The 16,036-nt window shown below is 44.8% G+C and overlaps 1 protein-coding gene across 1 annotated transcript; it reads left to right on the top strand.

Moving 5' to 3' along the window:
- Positions 1-1,694: 1,694 nt before the first annotated feature.
- Positions 1,695-2,577, top strand: LOC309570841 (pre-mRNA-splicing factor 38A-like; the record flags this gene model as incomplete). Its single annotated transcript, XM_082277853.1, is given in 2 exon segments — positions 1,695-1,756; positions 1,758-2,577. Coding segments are annotated over 2 exon segments (882 nt in total).
- Between the last annotated feature and the right edge of the window lie 13,459 nt (positions 2,578-16,036).

Genomic DNA, 16,036 nt, shown 5'->3' with positions numbered 1-16,036 from the left:
ACCCCCACAACCTGCTCTCCTCATGTGGGAGTGTGTTTGTTTGGTTCGGTCCAAGTCTCCCCTTTGGGTTTTTGTATTGCTGGAATATCCCAGTTTTGTACCCTCCCAGTTCTATGTTAATTGCCTTACCTTCCCTCTTTGTCTCCTCCCTGGTGCCTGCCAATCACTCCGGCACCCCTCCCAGGCTTCTGGAAAGTTCTGGCCGGAGCGTCGGGTGATTGGCCAGGGGAAAAGGGTCCCTCCCTTCTTCTCCCATGATTGGTTTCTTTATGCGTCCTTTATTCTGTTCACCACACCCTCCCCTCTTCCGATTGGTTGTTCCTATGATCCCTCCCTTGTTACCACCCTCCCATAAAACTTCCTGTAAGAGCTTTCCAAGCTCGTTCTGAGCTGGGCACCCCTGGGACATGGGGTGTTGTGCTCGAGGGCACAATAAACTTCCCAGATTTCACCCAGATCTGAGCCTGCCTCCTCCTTCCACCACCTGCCTGCATCGCCGTGGTCCTGTGGAAGGACCCACGAGCCAGACCTCTGGTCTCCCAGAGTCCGGAGGCTGGGCCCCGCAGCCGACTGCGTCCTAAGCTGACCGGGCTGAGTGGGATCTGCTCCAAGGGGACGCAGAGGCATCCTCAGCCTGCTGAAGCCTGTAGGATGACTGGACACTGGTGCCAGGCAGGGGGAAGTGCCACCAGGGTCAGCCCTGCTCAGCAGCTCCCCAGGTCTCAGCAGCCAGGAGTGACCCCTGTGCTGTGCAAAAGCCACCCAGCAAGTCTTGTGCCCGTGGCCACTGCACAGGATTTTCTGGCAACAGAGCTACTAAAACCTCTGGTGGGCAGTCTTGTCGCTTCTATTATCACTCTTTGCACTTAATCTATTGTTCAGTGTGCTGGGTTACAACGGTGGGATGTAACTAAACTCTGAATTCTAGCCCCACTGCATTATTCCTGCTGAACACTTAATGGTGGGTTGCTTGCAACAGCTGCCCGGGGCACACCCGACCCCCCAGGCTGCAAGCCGGGTGTCAGATAAGGGAAAGACCAAACCCTGCAGCAGGGCAGTGTTTCTTTGTCTTCACAAATGTATTCAACTGTGACAGCTACACCCGGCCTAAGGGGCTTATCTCTGCCAATGGCCCATAATGGCTCAAAGGCCCCAATGGGCAGCTGTAGCGACCTAGGCCATCAAGGAGTACCCAAAATATCCCATGACTCATAGGATTACATCATTACATTGTGAAATTCCTTGCCCCGGGGGAGATATTGAACCTTCCTGCCTGAATCTGACCATATATAATCTGGGCATTTTGGGGACTTGGAGCAACCACCACTGGACAGATCCAAAGGAGGACCAGACCTTCCACAAGAGGACCACTGCTTTTGACAGGACTGCAATCATCACTTCACTAGGACTGCAACCACTGCCCTGACCACCATTTCTCCCGCTGGTTTACCTTCAAACCAGCTGAGATTTAGGGAAAAGAAAACAAAACAGGCACTGTGTCCACGCAAACCATCGCTGAGCCAGGACAACCTAAGCGGATAGCAGTCACCCCTGTTCAGAAAAGGAAACCCAAGACCAAATTGGCCTGCACAGCGACTGACAAGGAGGAGGCAGAAGGTGGCACAGCTCTTCTCGGAAGGGGAACTGAGGAGAGCTGAGTTTGGAGCTGCGAGCGGGGCTGTCCAGCACCTGTCATGGCCAACCACACGGTGAAGGATGCGCACAGCATCCACGGCACCAACCTGCAGTACCTGGTGGATCATCCGCACCCGCATCTACGAGTCCAAGTACTGGAAGGAGGAGTGTTTTGGCCTCACAGCTGAGCTGGTGGTGGACACGGCCATGGAGCTGAAATATGTGGGGGCCGTCTATGGAGGGAACATTAAACCCACGCCCTTCTTGTGCCTGACACTGAAGCTGCTGCAGATCCAGCCCGAGAAAGACATCATCATGCAGTTCATAAAGAATGAGGACTTCAAGTACGTTCGAATGCTTGGAGGGCTGTACATGAGATTGACAGGCACTGCCATCGACTGCTACAAGTACCTGGAACCACTGTACGATGACTATCGGAAAATAACATGTCAGAACAGAAATGGGGCATTTGAGCTGATGCATGTGGATGAATTTATTGACAAGCTGCTCTATGAGGAACGTGTATGTGATATCATCCTGCCTCGACTGCAGAAATGGTATGTTCTGGAAGGAGCTGAGCAACTCGAGCCTCGTGTTAGTGCTCTGGAAGAAGACATGGATGATGTAGAATCTAGTGAGGAGGAGGAGGAGGAAGAGGAAGATAAAAAGCTGAAACTAATCCCATCTCCTGACCACCACAGAAGAGGGTACAGAGACCTGGACAAACTGTGCAGATCTCCAGTGGTGCAGTACAGGCAGAGCCAGAGCAGGTCTCCAAGAAGGCGCAGCTGCTCTCGAAAGAGAAGAAGGCCCTCACTATTCCAGGAGAGGCATCATAGCAAAAGCCCAAGATGGCACCAGAGCAGATCCTGGGACAGGTGCCAGAGATCAAGATCTAAATCTCCAGCGCATCACCGTAGTCACAGACACATTCCATTGTGACATTCCCTACCCTGGGGAAGGTACTGGACCTTCCTACCTGAATCTGACCATATATCATCTGGGTGCTTTGGAGACTTGGGACACCACCACCACTGGACAGACCCAAAGGAGGACCTGAACTTCCACAGGAGGATCACACCTTCCACAGGACCACTGCTTTCAACAAGACTGCAACCATCACTTCACCAGGACTGCAACCACTGTTTAATTGGACTGCCACCACCACCCTCACCCTGACCAGCAGGGTGCCAGGCTGTACTCTGACTCTGTGGGTTTAAACTAGTTTTTCTGTATCATTGCATTTATTGTAATTTGTGGTGTTGTATTTCCCACTGATTCACATTTTAAATCTATGCCTTTCACATTGTACCCCACCCTTTGCCCTGCCTCTAGCCCTGGCCACTCCCTCTGGCTCTCCCTGTTGGTTCCTGTACCCCAACTCCGCCCACGTACCACCCCTGGGCCCTGAGAAAATCCCCCTGCTCCCTGACTGCCAGGTCTCTCTGCCTCTGGGAATCAGCTTGTCATTGTGCAAAAAATAAAGGTTCCTCTGAGGCCCACATGGAGGGACCTTTCCTGTTACTGTGTTGTGGGGCCGACAGCTAGAGGGAGCAGGTATGTGGGGCCATCCGGAAGGACTACGGAAGAGCGGAACTGCCGCTCTGTCCTAACCAGCCTCGCAGCGCTTCCTGAGAAGGTTGCTGCTTGTAAACCAAACCAAGCACTGCAACAGTAATTCTATTATATTGTAACACCGACCTGAAATCTCTCGCATCCACTGGTTTACTTTCAAACCAGCACATTTAGTCATGGGAAGGAGAAAAAAGATGTCCTTGGGTGTAAGGATATGGAGCAGCAAGGAGTCCCCAGGCAAGGGCAAAGGGGGAACCTTATTTACAAAAACCTGGCCTTTTTATGCCGTTTGTCAGTTGTTAGTTCACATAGTTTTAAGGCACAACAAACCCAATTTAACCAAGCACCATACACCACAGTGCGGGCATGAGGCATTCACACAGCATGCCTCACTTCCTCTATCCTAGCTGAGTCATTCTGCCACAGTCCATTTCTACTTAGGCTAAGTAACAGGCCAGAGCCATGATTTTACCAGGCCTTCCCTTTACAAAGCTTTACCCATCGGTCACACTTGGGCACTGCCATACTGCTCCAACAAGTGAGGAAAATAAGGAGAGAACATCCTATCTTCTCCTGATCCCAGTTCATAGTCTTGGTAACTACTGGGGTAAACATTTCATCAGATTTAACCATGGCCCAGTCAACACCTAGGCATGTGCCCACATCCCCAAAACTTCCTCACTTATTCTCACTTTCTCCAATGAAGTTTCAGTGTTTGAAAATAAGCAAAGAAGTTGTTTAGAAGTAAATTTAGTTACTCATGAGCAAAGAAGACCTGAGCAAACCCCAAAGACATGTATAGACCCAATCAGCTGCTCAGTACAAAATACTTATCCTGAAGCAGCTATGTGTGGCGGTGCAGGTGGCTCCAGCCACTCTTTCTCCTGAGGAGAACTCAAGACAAGCAGCTGTGGTGGTCAGCAACCCAAGCTTAGCATGTAACTTTGCAGTCATGGTGAGAACCCATGATTCCCTTGTTCTGTCTTTTGCATGTTTTCTCATGATTAGTTAATATTTTCCCCTCCCTGTTTTATGTATGAAGTTATGTATATTCATTGCCCTTCTTTAATATGTATTAGTTCCAGAAAGTTCCTTGTTCCTTGACACCCCATTGGATCCTTCCCTGAGTCCCTCCTATGTGTTGTTCCCATTGGTTCCCTTCCTGTCAATCCCACCTGCTTGTCTCTATCCCGTTGGCTGAGATCCCTCTCCCCACCTATTCTGTACCCAGTATAAGACCCCTGGACCCTCCCACCAATTGGCCTCTTTGTCCCTGCGTTTTCACGGGAATAAACCTGTGTGGAACACATACAGAGAGTCCCCTCTCTTTCTTCTTTGCCTGTGTGCCTGCTTAACAGTGACAGGAAGATCCAGCCCCTTTTGGGTGAGGAGCTCTACCCCGTTTTCATTGTGTGTTGGGCACTGGGTGCCGCCTTCCAGAGGGGTTTCAGCGTTGACCTCCGGGCTTTGTTGTGTCGGCATGTGAGGGGTAAAACCCCCTTCTGCCAGCTCCCAGTGGCTGAAAACCCCTCCAGCTACTTAAACATGATTTGGGTGATTTCAAATAACTGTTCAGGTCTTGGAATAGAAATGTTCTCAGAAAAAGTTTTTTCTAACCAGCAATTAAATTCTGGGGTTTTAACTGCCTTTGGGGTATTTTTTTTGTACAAGCGCTGCTCATTAGCCCCATCAGGAAAAGCAAGAAGAGAATGAAGGTTATTTTGAAACTAAAATGAGCACTCAAAGAAAAGTACACTGGCTCAGAATTTAATCTGGAGCTGATCGCTCATCACAGTTAATAGGTAATAGATTTGTGACAGAATATAAATAATACAAGTCCCACCATGCAGTCTGGAAAGCACAATAATTGCAAGGATTTTACATATTCATGCACCTACTCACATTTTGATTTTACAATAATTTTTTGACTTCCCGCATTCTAATAATGAACTGCTGTTTGCAATTTTCTCTGCCCCCAATAGAAAAAAAAAAATCAAACTACAACTTTTCAATGATTCATTTTGTTACAGATCAAATCCTAAAAAGCAGAAAATGCCATTTAATTTTAAAAGGGAATAAAAAATAAAAATCAGTTATTTGACATATTACAAATGTATGAAACACTGTAAGTGTAAGATTCGCTTTCAACACTTCACAAAGGGAGGCAATGGAAAAATAATTAACTTCAAGTAGAATAATCCTGACCTACTCAGCTACTCTACATCACAGAGAAAAAGAAAAGATACATAACGAGAAGATAATCCCTTGAAACCCAACAGACCTTCTATCTGAGAGCTGTCTTCCAAAGTCCAGTTAGAGGACATAAACATGCTGCCAAGTCTAACAACTCAAACACTACATGATTTGAAAAATAGAATTATTTTTATCTTCTTCTTGAAGCTTGAGAAGAGGTGAAAACTAGAGGCCTTAGATATATACATATATACATAAGCATACATGCAATTGATATTTTTAATCCACAAGAGATTTCCACTGAGAAACCTGTATTAAAATAATTAAAGTTAACAGTGGCAATCCCATTAGGTGGAAGAGCGATCCCTAAGGAGGGAGAAAGTGGAAAAGCAAAAAATCAATGGCTGAGAAACCAGCTGCAGTCCCCTGGAGGAAGGGAATAAACCCTTTATCCTGCCTGTGCTCCTTAGGATATGCACCTATCTCATTTGCTAAATGCACCATCCCTGGGGCAGTGCTGAGATTTCATGACTTTCCTCACCAATTAAAAGTGAAAAACACCCACCCCTATCCCTCTGGGATGATCAATATATTAATGAAGAGCTTTACCTTCCACCACAGAACTACAACTGTATCACTGAAACCTGTTTGGGGCACAGCTGTAAATAATTAAATGCCACAGGCTGTGACTCATTTATTGATCATCCAGGAGTGCCACCAGGGCTTTCCCTAATGCATAAAACAAAGAGCAGCAGGGTGTCCTGTTGCCAGAGGAATGAGCAGTAATCAGGAGAAAAGCATGTATCAGGTGAAGGAATATGGAAGAACAGGGAAGTTCATCTTTAATATAACGTGGGGTACAGTAATACCCAGATAACACTGGATCCTGACCATCAGAGGGAACAAATAGAGACAGGCTGGCAATTCCTCTGCTTTGTGACCTTTTCCAGATGTATGCTCAGTGATGGCACTTTGTGTCTGACTGGAGCTAATCCCGCAAAATCTGGTCTTCAGCTACTGCCCCAAAGAAATTCCTCTTTGCTTGGCAACAGCTCCTTCCTGGGGAGAGCAACAAGCAGCAGCTGCTGCAAAAGGCTGAGCCTTTCCCTTTCTTATTTCTCAGAAACCATAAAAATTTCTCTACCTGCAAAGACAAGCACAAAAAAGCAGTAGAAAGAAAGACTAGGCAGACTAGGCCACATAAAAACCATTTATATTTGTCCTTCCTCCTGCCAGTGGATCACAGAAAGGAAGAAAAAGAGGTTGGGGTAAGAGGAGGAAAATTTCTCCTTGGATTTGCTGGGGTTTTTTTCTGATGATTCTTTAGATTGAATGATTGCCTGCAAGGAAGAAGGGCTCTGGGCTGGAGGGCAGCTCTCAGAGTGCCCTGGTCCGTGCAGAAGCTGAATATGGTGACCACCCACCCTGTCACAGCTGCCCTCTCCTCCCACAGCTCCAGGGGAGAGACGGATGGGAGGTTACCTCAACGCAGAGCTACTTGCATTAAGTCAGGCTCTTTGCCTAGAAATAAATGATGCAGGTCTTGTATGAAGTATGCAGTAAATAGGAAGTATTAAAGATGGATTGTTAAACTCAGCGTGTTAAATGTGGAGCTGCTTCTTCCCTTTCCCTGCAGTGTCTGTAAATAAACCCAGTGCAACACTCCAGCTGCTATCCCCCTGAGCATCAGAGGGAAACAGCCAGGGCACCACTATCCCCCCATCCCCAGCTCCTGCCTGCCTCATCAGGGACATACCACACACCAGGAGTGTTTAAGCCTAATAAATATGTATGTCAGACCCTTGCTCAGGTGGCAGCCTTTGTGCTTCCTGGGGCAGTGCCAGACCACTTCTGCTACCTTAGGCCAAGGGGTGACACCTGCACAGTGACCACTGGTATTTAGTCCAGGTCAAGGCCAGAGTGCACCTCCAGAAAAACAAGTATTTAGTGAAATTGTAATGTGTGTGGCCACCACCTTCTTGTAGGTACCTCAATAATCAGGTTATTTTGCAAGTTGTGCAGCTTTGACAGCTTGGATGTGTCAGAGCCAGGCCAGCACACAGCCTGCCTTCTGCTCCAGCTGTGCCTTCGGGGCAGGGCAAGGGGAGAACAAGGGCTCTCCAGAGCAGGATGCTGCAGTCACCATTGTGGAGACAAGAGTGGTGTTTGGAAAAAGAGGGAACATAATAAACGTTGTCTGTCCTTTTGATATCAAAGTTACAGCTCCACTTGTGGAGGAGTTAGGCTTGAGGGGATTTGAGCACACATGATGTAGGAGAGCTCCTCTCACATTTTTTGTGAGGTGGTTCAGACAACAGAAAGAAACGTAACCCAGAGGAAAAGAAAATCTGTTGAACATTAAGCATCAGTGCATTGCTTGACAAGATATAGAAGGAAACCTCCAAAAATTCAGCTTCATTTTGCCAGAAAGCTGTAATTGGGAGTCAGTTAAGTGAGAACAGGGAAAATAAAGCTATGGCTCTGAAAAGGAGGCAGAAGGGAGGAGGAAGTGAAATGGAAATGATGAAAGCACCACCTCCACTTTGAAGCCATTAATGATACCCAGCTGTTTTTCACTGCTGGGAATATTACTTTCCTCCCTCTGCAAGTTAAGCTAATGCATTCTATTAAACAGGAAAGAATTTGAAGTGACTAATATCCACTCTTGTGCAGAGAGGTTTTGGCATGGTGTTTTCATCCTTCTCCTTCCTACTCTATCAGCAAAGCAGCAGAGAAAGCCACGTTGAGTAGCTTTACACAATTAATGCAATTTACGCACTGGCATTTTCATTAAATTCCTTTTGCCAAGATTTAATTATAAAAGTTCATGGTTTCCTTTTACATACTGAAATAAATTTTAATTAAAACTTTTGTAGTGCTTTAAGTCCACTTCCTTTACACAATTTATTTGATAAATTTGATAAACCTGAGAAATTGCAGTACTCTGGATTTTTAACTTAGTTTTATTTTTGTTGAAGATCCTGGCAGGTCTCTAAATGTCACCTGGGCAAAGCTGACATGGTGTGAGTGGCTGAGTGGGAGCTGCCTGTGGCTGCCATCCTGGTTAAGGACTTGGTCTTTGATCAGACTATACCTGTCTGTTTAGGTCCTGCTGTTTGAGAGTCACAGCCCTGAACAAAAGAATCCTAGTGTTACCCCAGGTGGATTATTCAGTCCTACTGCAAACACAGAGCTTTGCTGCCTTTGAAGGCCCAAAATAATTCCTCAAAGTCCCTGAAGTGCCCCCCAAAGTACCAGCTTGTGCTGCCCACTGGGCACAAGTTTAGGGCCAGCTTCCCTGCTGTTAGTCTTATTTTGAGTCACTTAAACAGGGTGTGCCCATATCAAAACAGTCAGTGAATGAAGAGAAGTGAATGAAGGAAGGTGACTGAATGGGATCCAGAATGATGCCAGGTTGTTGCCTGACTGATCCAGCCACAGGGTGCTGACAGAAAGCCAGTGGTGTTTGCCCACCTGCTGATGATGGTGTTAAACACTCCTCTGTATCCATCCAACAAGGACGTATGCAGGGACAAAGTGTAATCTCACTCCACATCCTCATGCCCAAAAAGATGGCCCAGATTTAATTGGCAGCAAGAATCTGCTTGGGTATGTGATGCACGAGGGTAAGAGAGCAAGACTTAGTGTGCTGCCTGCACATGGCTTCTTTTGTGAATAAACAAAGGGCTTCTGTTTGTCAAACTGCCAAGTGAGTGCCTTTAATTATAAATGAATTGAGCTTTCTTGAGAAATTAACACAGTCAACAAGTGTCTTTTCTTAAATTATAAACAGATGGTACTTTTCAGCAAAGGCAAAATGTGATTAAGAAAGCTCCTCTGTTCAGAAAATGCAATTTGTGCTTTAAACTTTCAATCAGTCAAAAGCTCCAGATTCAAAGCAGAACTTACCATAACCATGTGGATATTTTTTGTTCTGTTTTGTTTATATTATGGTTGTTTATAAATTGCACAATAATTTACTATTTCAAGTCACTTGTGGCATTAACTTAATGTTAACCCAGGTGGCACTAGCAAAGGATGAAAATGTCAAAGGAGCCAAACAAATATAGGCTTGTTGAAAATGAACATAGTAACATAGTAACTATCTTTGCTAATGACTTCTTTGTATGAAATATGCATTGCTAAATGACAAGCCCCACACGTGGGGCCAGGGATGTAGTTACTTGACTGGTCAAACAGTATTTTTATATTTACCAGGACCACATTTCCTTAACATCTGCTCTGGTAAGAAAATGGCAGTGGTGACAAATCTATTTTTTGTTCTTTGGAAAATTTCCAAAGATGTGGGATGCTACTGAAGCTCAGTGTAAGGACAAGGGGGACTGAGGAGTCAATCAATCTTTCTTGTGCATAGACCCAAAATGAAGGGATTCTGCCACTGGGGCTTTTGTAAACTATCACCATTAATTCTTTTCCTGCATTATTTGGAAGTTTGTCTTCACAGAAGAAAGATTAGTTTTAATAGACTGTATTTGTTCTAATTTGTTTAAATTAGAAGCATTATGTGACTTGCCCTGAAAAATGAGCTGTTGAAATTGCTCTGATAACAGCATGGTCTAGTTCAGGCCCAAGATGCCAAGGTGAGCTCTGCAAAAGCCTTTCTAAATGCAGAGAAACAGGTAACAGTAGAGCAGTTTTGTGGTGCTAGTACAGAGGTTTTAGACCAGTCCCCACCCCAGTGCCCATGAAGCCAGTGAGAGCAGGGCAGTGCCATTATGTGTAGTGTGTGCAGGCACCACATCATCAACCATGCCCAGAGCATCCTTCTGGCCATGGGCAGCACAGCTCTGCTGGCCAGGGGCTGCAGTGTGGGCCTGGCTTCAGCACTGAGCCTGGGAGTGAGCAGAAGTGTTTGAATTCATATAAATGCAGTGCATCAAACACTTATATTTTCTCTCCCAAATGCTGTTTTCCAGAAGCAGTACTCTGTTCTTGACATGATGTAAACCAGACCTGTCAAAACCCCTACAAGATGCTACCCTGAAACCCAACAACCACTCAATGTGTGGACTTTGGCAGAACTCTTGTTTAGCTCATCCCTCCATGTAGTGTTTCTTTTGGGCTGGAGTTACATGTCTGACCATCAAGAGAAGGGACACACTATAAAGGTGAGTAAAGGAGTACATGGTCTGAAACCGTGCTTTGAAAGTAGGATGTTTCCTGGCATCTAAGTGTGATTCCATATGCCCTAAGACTGCCACACATTATCTCACTACAGTAACAGGGTGAGAGGACAGATGGAGAAACCCCAGCTCCTTGTTCCTGTTCTGGTTCAGGAATGCTTTTAGTGACACCAAGTCCAGACAGAGTGATGGAGTAGATAAGCAGACCCAAAATAATAATCCAGCAACTGTTGGCAGCCTTCTGACCATGTCTGTGTTGTTTACAGTGCCAGAAGAGCGAGAGAGAGGTACCTTGGAGGTGTGTATGCAAAGGTTGTAGCTCAGTGTAATTTCAGTCCCATGTCTTATGCTCTACAAAACCTCTGTCTTCAAAATAAAAGAGAAACAAGAGATCCACGGATCTTATATACACCCATTTTCTTCACTATGGAACATCAGTCATTTCAAAGTCTAGGCAGTGTCCAAAACGAAATACCCACTGAGAGAAAGAAATTATTAATTATACTTTAATGGGAAGGACTATTAAGTCTGTGTGTAACCTTAGTGCTGGAACTTCCTGACTTTTAGGTGAAAATTCATAATATTAACAATCTTAAGGGAATATCTGTAAATAGGAATTACCACACCACTTAGTTTTTAAAATTTTATTACGAAAGACCTCACCATCTGTCCTCATAAGTGTTTAGTACCACACATTTAGTGCAAACTACTCTGGCAGTGCTGATCTACAGTGTGTAAGTGAGCTGCCTGCATGGTGATGTTATCTTTGTTTCTATTGTAAGGTAGTACAGCTGTGACTCATGTTTCTGCATAAATATTTAAATTATGATTTCAGCATTTTCATTTTGACAATACTGTGCCAAATGCTGCTGTGACGGTTTCAACAGATTTTGAAAAGCAAGTGGGAATAACTGATTGGCTTTCTTTAATGAAGCTGTAATGAACTCTTCCAACAATTTCGGATATATCAAGGATATTCTGTAAACCAGTGTCATCCTACAGTTATGCCCTTTAATGATCCTGTTGCCTGTTATATTGATCTACTATTGCATTACACTGTGTTCTGAACTGCTACAGTTCAGGTATGGTTTTTTCTACCTTTTCTAAGTGCTTACCACACACACAAAATAATAAAACCTGTCTTGGGGTGACTTTATGATGTGTATCCCATATCGCTGCCCCATGCCCAGAAATTAATTTTGTGCCTTTCTATGCCTTTAAACTGAGCCTGAGAGGGGAGAGAGGGACAAAACCGAGGGAACTTTCTATGCAGTTTGCAGTTTGTTTTCTTGTTTTCAAGGACACAGAGATAGAGACAGCTCTCTGTGTTCAGCTGCATCAGCAGAGCGAGAGTGGGGAAGGCACCCTGCTTGCTTTCAGCCAGTTTTTCAGCTCCTTTTTTCTCCGGAGAGACACGGAGAGTTGAACTTTTGTTTTCCTGGGACTTTGTTTTTTTCTCTTTTCCTCTGCTGGACTGTTTCAACATCAGAATACATCGGGAGGAATTTCCACCGAGGCCTTGGCCCTGGAGGTGGGCCCACCACAACCCAGCTCCAAGGAGGGGAGAGAGAGATCTACGGAAGGACTCTGAAATTTTCCCAGGTTTTCTCTCTACAATGAGAGGTTTCATTATTTAGCATTAGTATCCTTTTCCTGTGTATTTGTTAAATAAATAGTTTTATCTCTTTCACTTTCCTTCGAGGAAAATTAATTTTTTCCTGAACCTGGTGGGGGAGGGGTGGTTGTAACCTGCCTTCTCTCAGAGGATGTATTTCCAAATTTGCCCAAACTGGCACAAAACCCTGTCTGCATATTCCAATATACAGCGTAGCTCATTTGCACATCAATTGTGACTCAGTATTTCACATCCTCATGAATAAGCAAATAACCTGTTTCAAGATTAGCAAATAAAGTCTTTCAGCACAATTACATTTCATTTAATTTAATCATTAATTATATTAATATGAACTGTGCTTAGCATTGCTTAACATTACTTAACATTTTGAAGTTTGAGAAACCCTGCCTTGTGTGCACTTGTTTGTTGGTGTGATATCTGCAGTCAAACGAAAAGCCTGGTAAGAGTCAAAGTAATGATGGCATGGTCCAAAATGTATTGCTGGGTATTGCAGCCCCTGACTTGAGCTGGAAGTTCAACAGTGAGCTGAAATCCAAAGCAAGACAAGGTGCTGTTTGTTTTCTTTAAGGTTTATGTGTTAGAGTCACAGGGTAGAGGCATCAGATTCCACTTGAAGTGGTCTGCACCTCTTAGAAGACTAGAGTCCACATAAGAATAGCTTGTGTTGGGGATACAGACTTATTTCCGGGTGGAGAGACTTAAAAATATGTGTCTTGAACTTTAGCTGAGAACAATATTATAGTTATCATCTAGTATTTTGCTTCACAGTGACATGATTCTTGCACATTCCAGATTCCCCCCTTTTCCTCTTTTTCCTTAAAAAATACCCCATAAACTTGGAGAATATCTGATGCCTCTAGTATTTGTACTGTGAGATCTCTAAAAGCATTTTATTTTGTTGAAGCAGTTTCTTCTGCTGAAGAGTCAGTTCTTCAGAATTGTACAACTGAAGAATCAATTGCCCTTGAGGGCAACAAGGTTGACAAGCTGCACTGGTACATTCATTTCCTGAAAATGCTGTCCACAGATGACTTGGAGTTAGATTCTAGTTACAAGCTGATAGAGATTGAAGCAGTTTACATAGTTTTTCAAGTAACCTTCCTTCTTATTGGGGCAGCACTCGGCTTTAGTGTTTGTGGAAGAAAGTGATGTTAATACTGAAACATCATGCAGGAAAGGGCATTAATATTTGTTTTATGTATCCTCTCAACTGACTCCTGGTGTTGGAGTAGTAATGATGAAGGGATTTCTGTGCTCATAAAAGCTAAAGGCAAAGAGTTCATGAATCTGTATCTAACGATAAGCTCTGTGGCAATTTTTTAGCAATGGGTCCACCTGCAAGACAACTTATGCAAGAAGGAGGGATAGGACTGAAAGCTTAGAAAAAATAAGTGGCTGAAGTGATATATCCCAAATTCCTGAAGCTGTTTCTGAAGTAGCAAAGGAAAGGTGGGTGCTGTTGAGCATGCTGATTAACTCATCCTGTTGCCAAAACAAACAGAATACAACTGCAACTGGCTTTAGTGGTGGGAGGGAATATGCTTGTTCTAGACAGTGACAGCTGAGGGCCAGTGCCATCCTGTCTGTTTCCTAGTTGCACAAGACCTAGGACGTGTGTCAGGTGATCAGGAAGCCAGAGCTGCTGTATCCTTGTCTATCCGAGTGCTCCATCCCTGCAGAACTGAAAAGGAACAGTCCAGGAGATCCTTCCAGCTCAAGTGGATGTACTTTGAAGTCAGAGAAGGAACCCCCAGACCAGCAGCCCATAGATTTGAAGGAAAAAAACACTACAGAAAACCAAAATTAATTACTCCCAAACTGATGTCCTCAAAATTTTAAGGAACCCATACTTTCAGGTTTTTCTAACTGCAATTTAACTGTTACGTCTTTGGAAATGTGTTATCCCCTGCTTGCCTTTTAGGCTCCTTTGAACCACCTGGTGGTGTGATTCCCTATGAAAAATAGGGTGTTAGATTAAAGTAATCATGAATCTGAAAAAGAGTCATTTTACTTAAACTCCCAGTGCAACTGCTTAAGAGAATGTCTCTCAGGATTAAACCAAGCAAGATAAGCAGCCCACACAGTCGGGCTGACTCTTCCAAAGCGAATACGTACACAGGGTAGCACAGTAATACTGCCAGCTGAAGAATGTTGAAATACAACAGTGAGTGACAGCTGGTTCATACAAACTGAACTGGTTTTGTCCAAATAAACCAGCATGGACTTTCCCCCAGCCTTTGTTCTGAGCTTGCTCAAGCCTTCAGCCTGAGCTGGGGATGAGCGGTGACTGATCTAACCAGCCCCACAGATGGACCAAGGCAGAAGGGCACCTCTGCCTGGGCCAGCCCTCTGCTCAGAGCATGGTCAGTGAGATCAGGGCTGTGTCCCATCAGGTTTTGAGTATCTTGGAGGATGGAGATCCCATCTTTCTGAGCAACCTGCTCCCTTGTGTGACCACCCTCAGAGTAAAAGATTGTTTTCTTTTGTTTGAATTGAGATTTTTTTGTGCTCATTTGTTGCCTTTGTCTCTTGTTCTGTCACTGGACACCACTGAGAAGGGTCTGGCCTTTAGTCCCTGTGTAAGGAATTTATATCTGAGCTATCTCCAAGTTGAATATGCCCAGGTATCTCAACTTCTGACACATGACAAATGCTCCAACACTTCATCCACCTTTGTAGCCTGTCTGGTGTGTCTGTCTCTCTCATCCTGGCAATCCCAGAGCAGGATGTAGCACTCCAGGTATCACACAGAATCATGGAATACTTTGGGCTGGAAGGGACCTTATGATGATGTAGTTCTAACCACTCTGCCATGGGCGGGGACACCTTCCCCTAGACCAGGTTGCTCAAAGCCCCATCCAACCTGACACTGAACATTTGCAGGGGTGGAGCATCCACGGATTCTGTGGGCAACAGGTGTGTCTGAGGAGGGCTGAGTGAAGGATCACCTCTCCTGTCCTGCTGTGGACACTCTGCATGACCCAGCCAAGATGCTGTTTGCCTTCTTTGTTGCAATTGCTGCAAACAAGGGTTCAACTTGGTGCCCACCAGAACCCCCCTGGACCTGTCCTGCCGAGCTGCTTCCCAGCAGGTTGGTCCCTGGCCTGTCCCAGTGCAGGGGTTTGCCCCTCCCAGGGGTGGGACTTGGCACTTCCCCTTGCAGAGCTCCGTCACGTCCCTGTCAGCCCATTTCTCCAGCCTGTTGAGATCCGTCAGGACAGCACTGCGACCTCTGGACAAACCATTCCAGCAATGCTCCTGTGCCACTTCCCAGCTTTAAAGGGCTGCAACTCATTTGCCCATCCTTATCTTCACAATTGATGAGTACTACTTCCATAAATTCCAGTAATTTTTAATATATATAATAATTAGAAAAACAGATATGTACATATAGCAATCATACTGGGCCCAGGCTCCAGCTCATAATGGGACAGCATTCCAATAGCTGATATAGATCTAGGGCTCTTTAGATGGAAAGATTAGAGCTTGGATGCTGACACAGATATTAAGGAGCTTGCTTATACTGCATAGAGTTCCAGTAACAAACATTGTATTAGCTTTCACTGAAAAAAATTATAAACTTTTGAAACTAATTAAATTAATAAAATTCTAATAATAATATTCCAGCTTGATGAGTCATGAAATTTGAATACACTCTTGTGCAGGGCAGCTCAGGGCAAGGTTGCAATTTTGCTGTGTGAAAAGTAGACACTGGAGTCTCATGAGCAGAGAGAGAAGCCTGATATTGAGTTATAAAGTGCTACCTCAGGCTTGTGTGTTGATGTGAAATTTAAACGTATTTTTGTTTCCAGAGTGCATGTCTGTGTGTGTTTTGTTTCTGACTCTCAAACTG

Source organism: Coloeus monedula (genome assembly GCF_965178545.1).
Source record: "Coloeus monedula genome assembly, chromosome: 3".
NCBI lineage: Eukaryota > Metazoa > Chordata > Aves > Passeriformes > Corvidae > Coloeus > Coloeus monedula.
The sequence above is the reverse complement of the archived record's forward strand: the minus strand, read 5'-3'. Positions and strand labels throughout refer to the sequence as shown.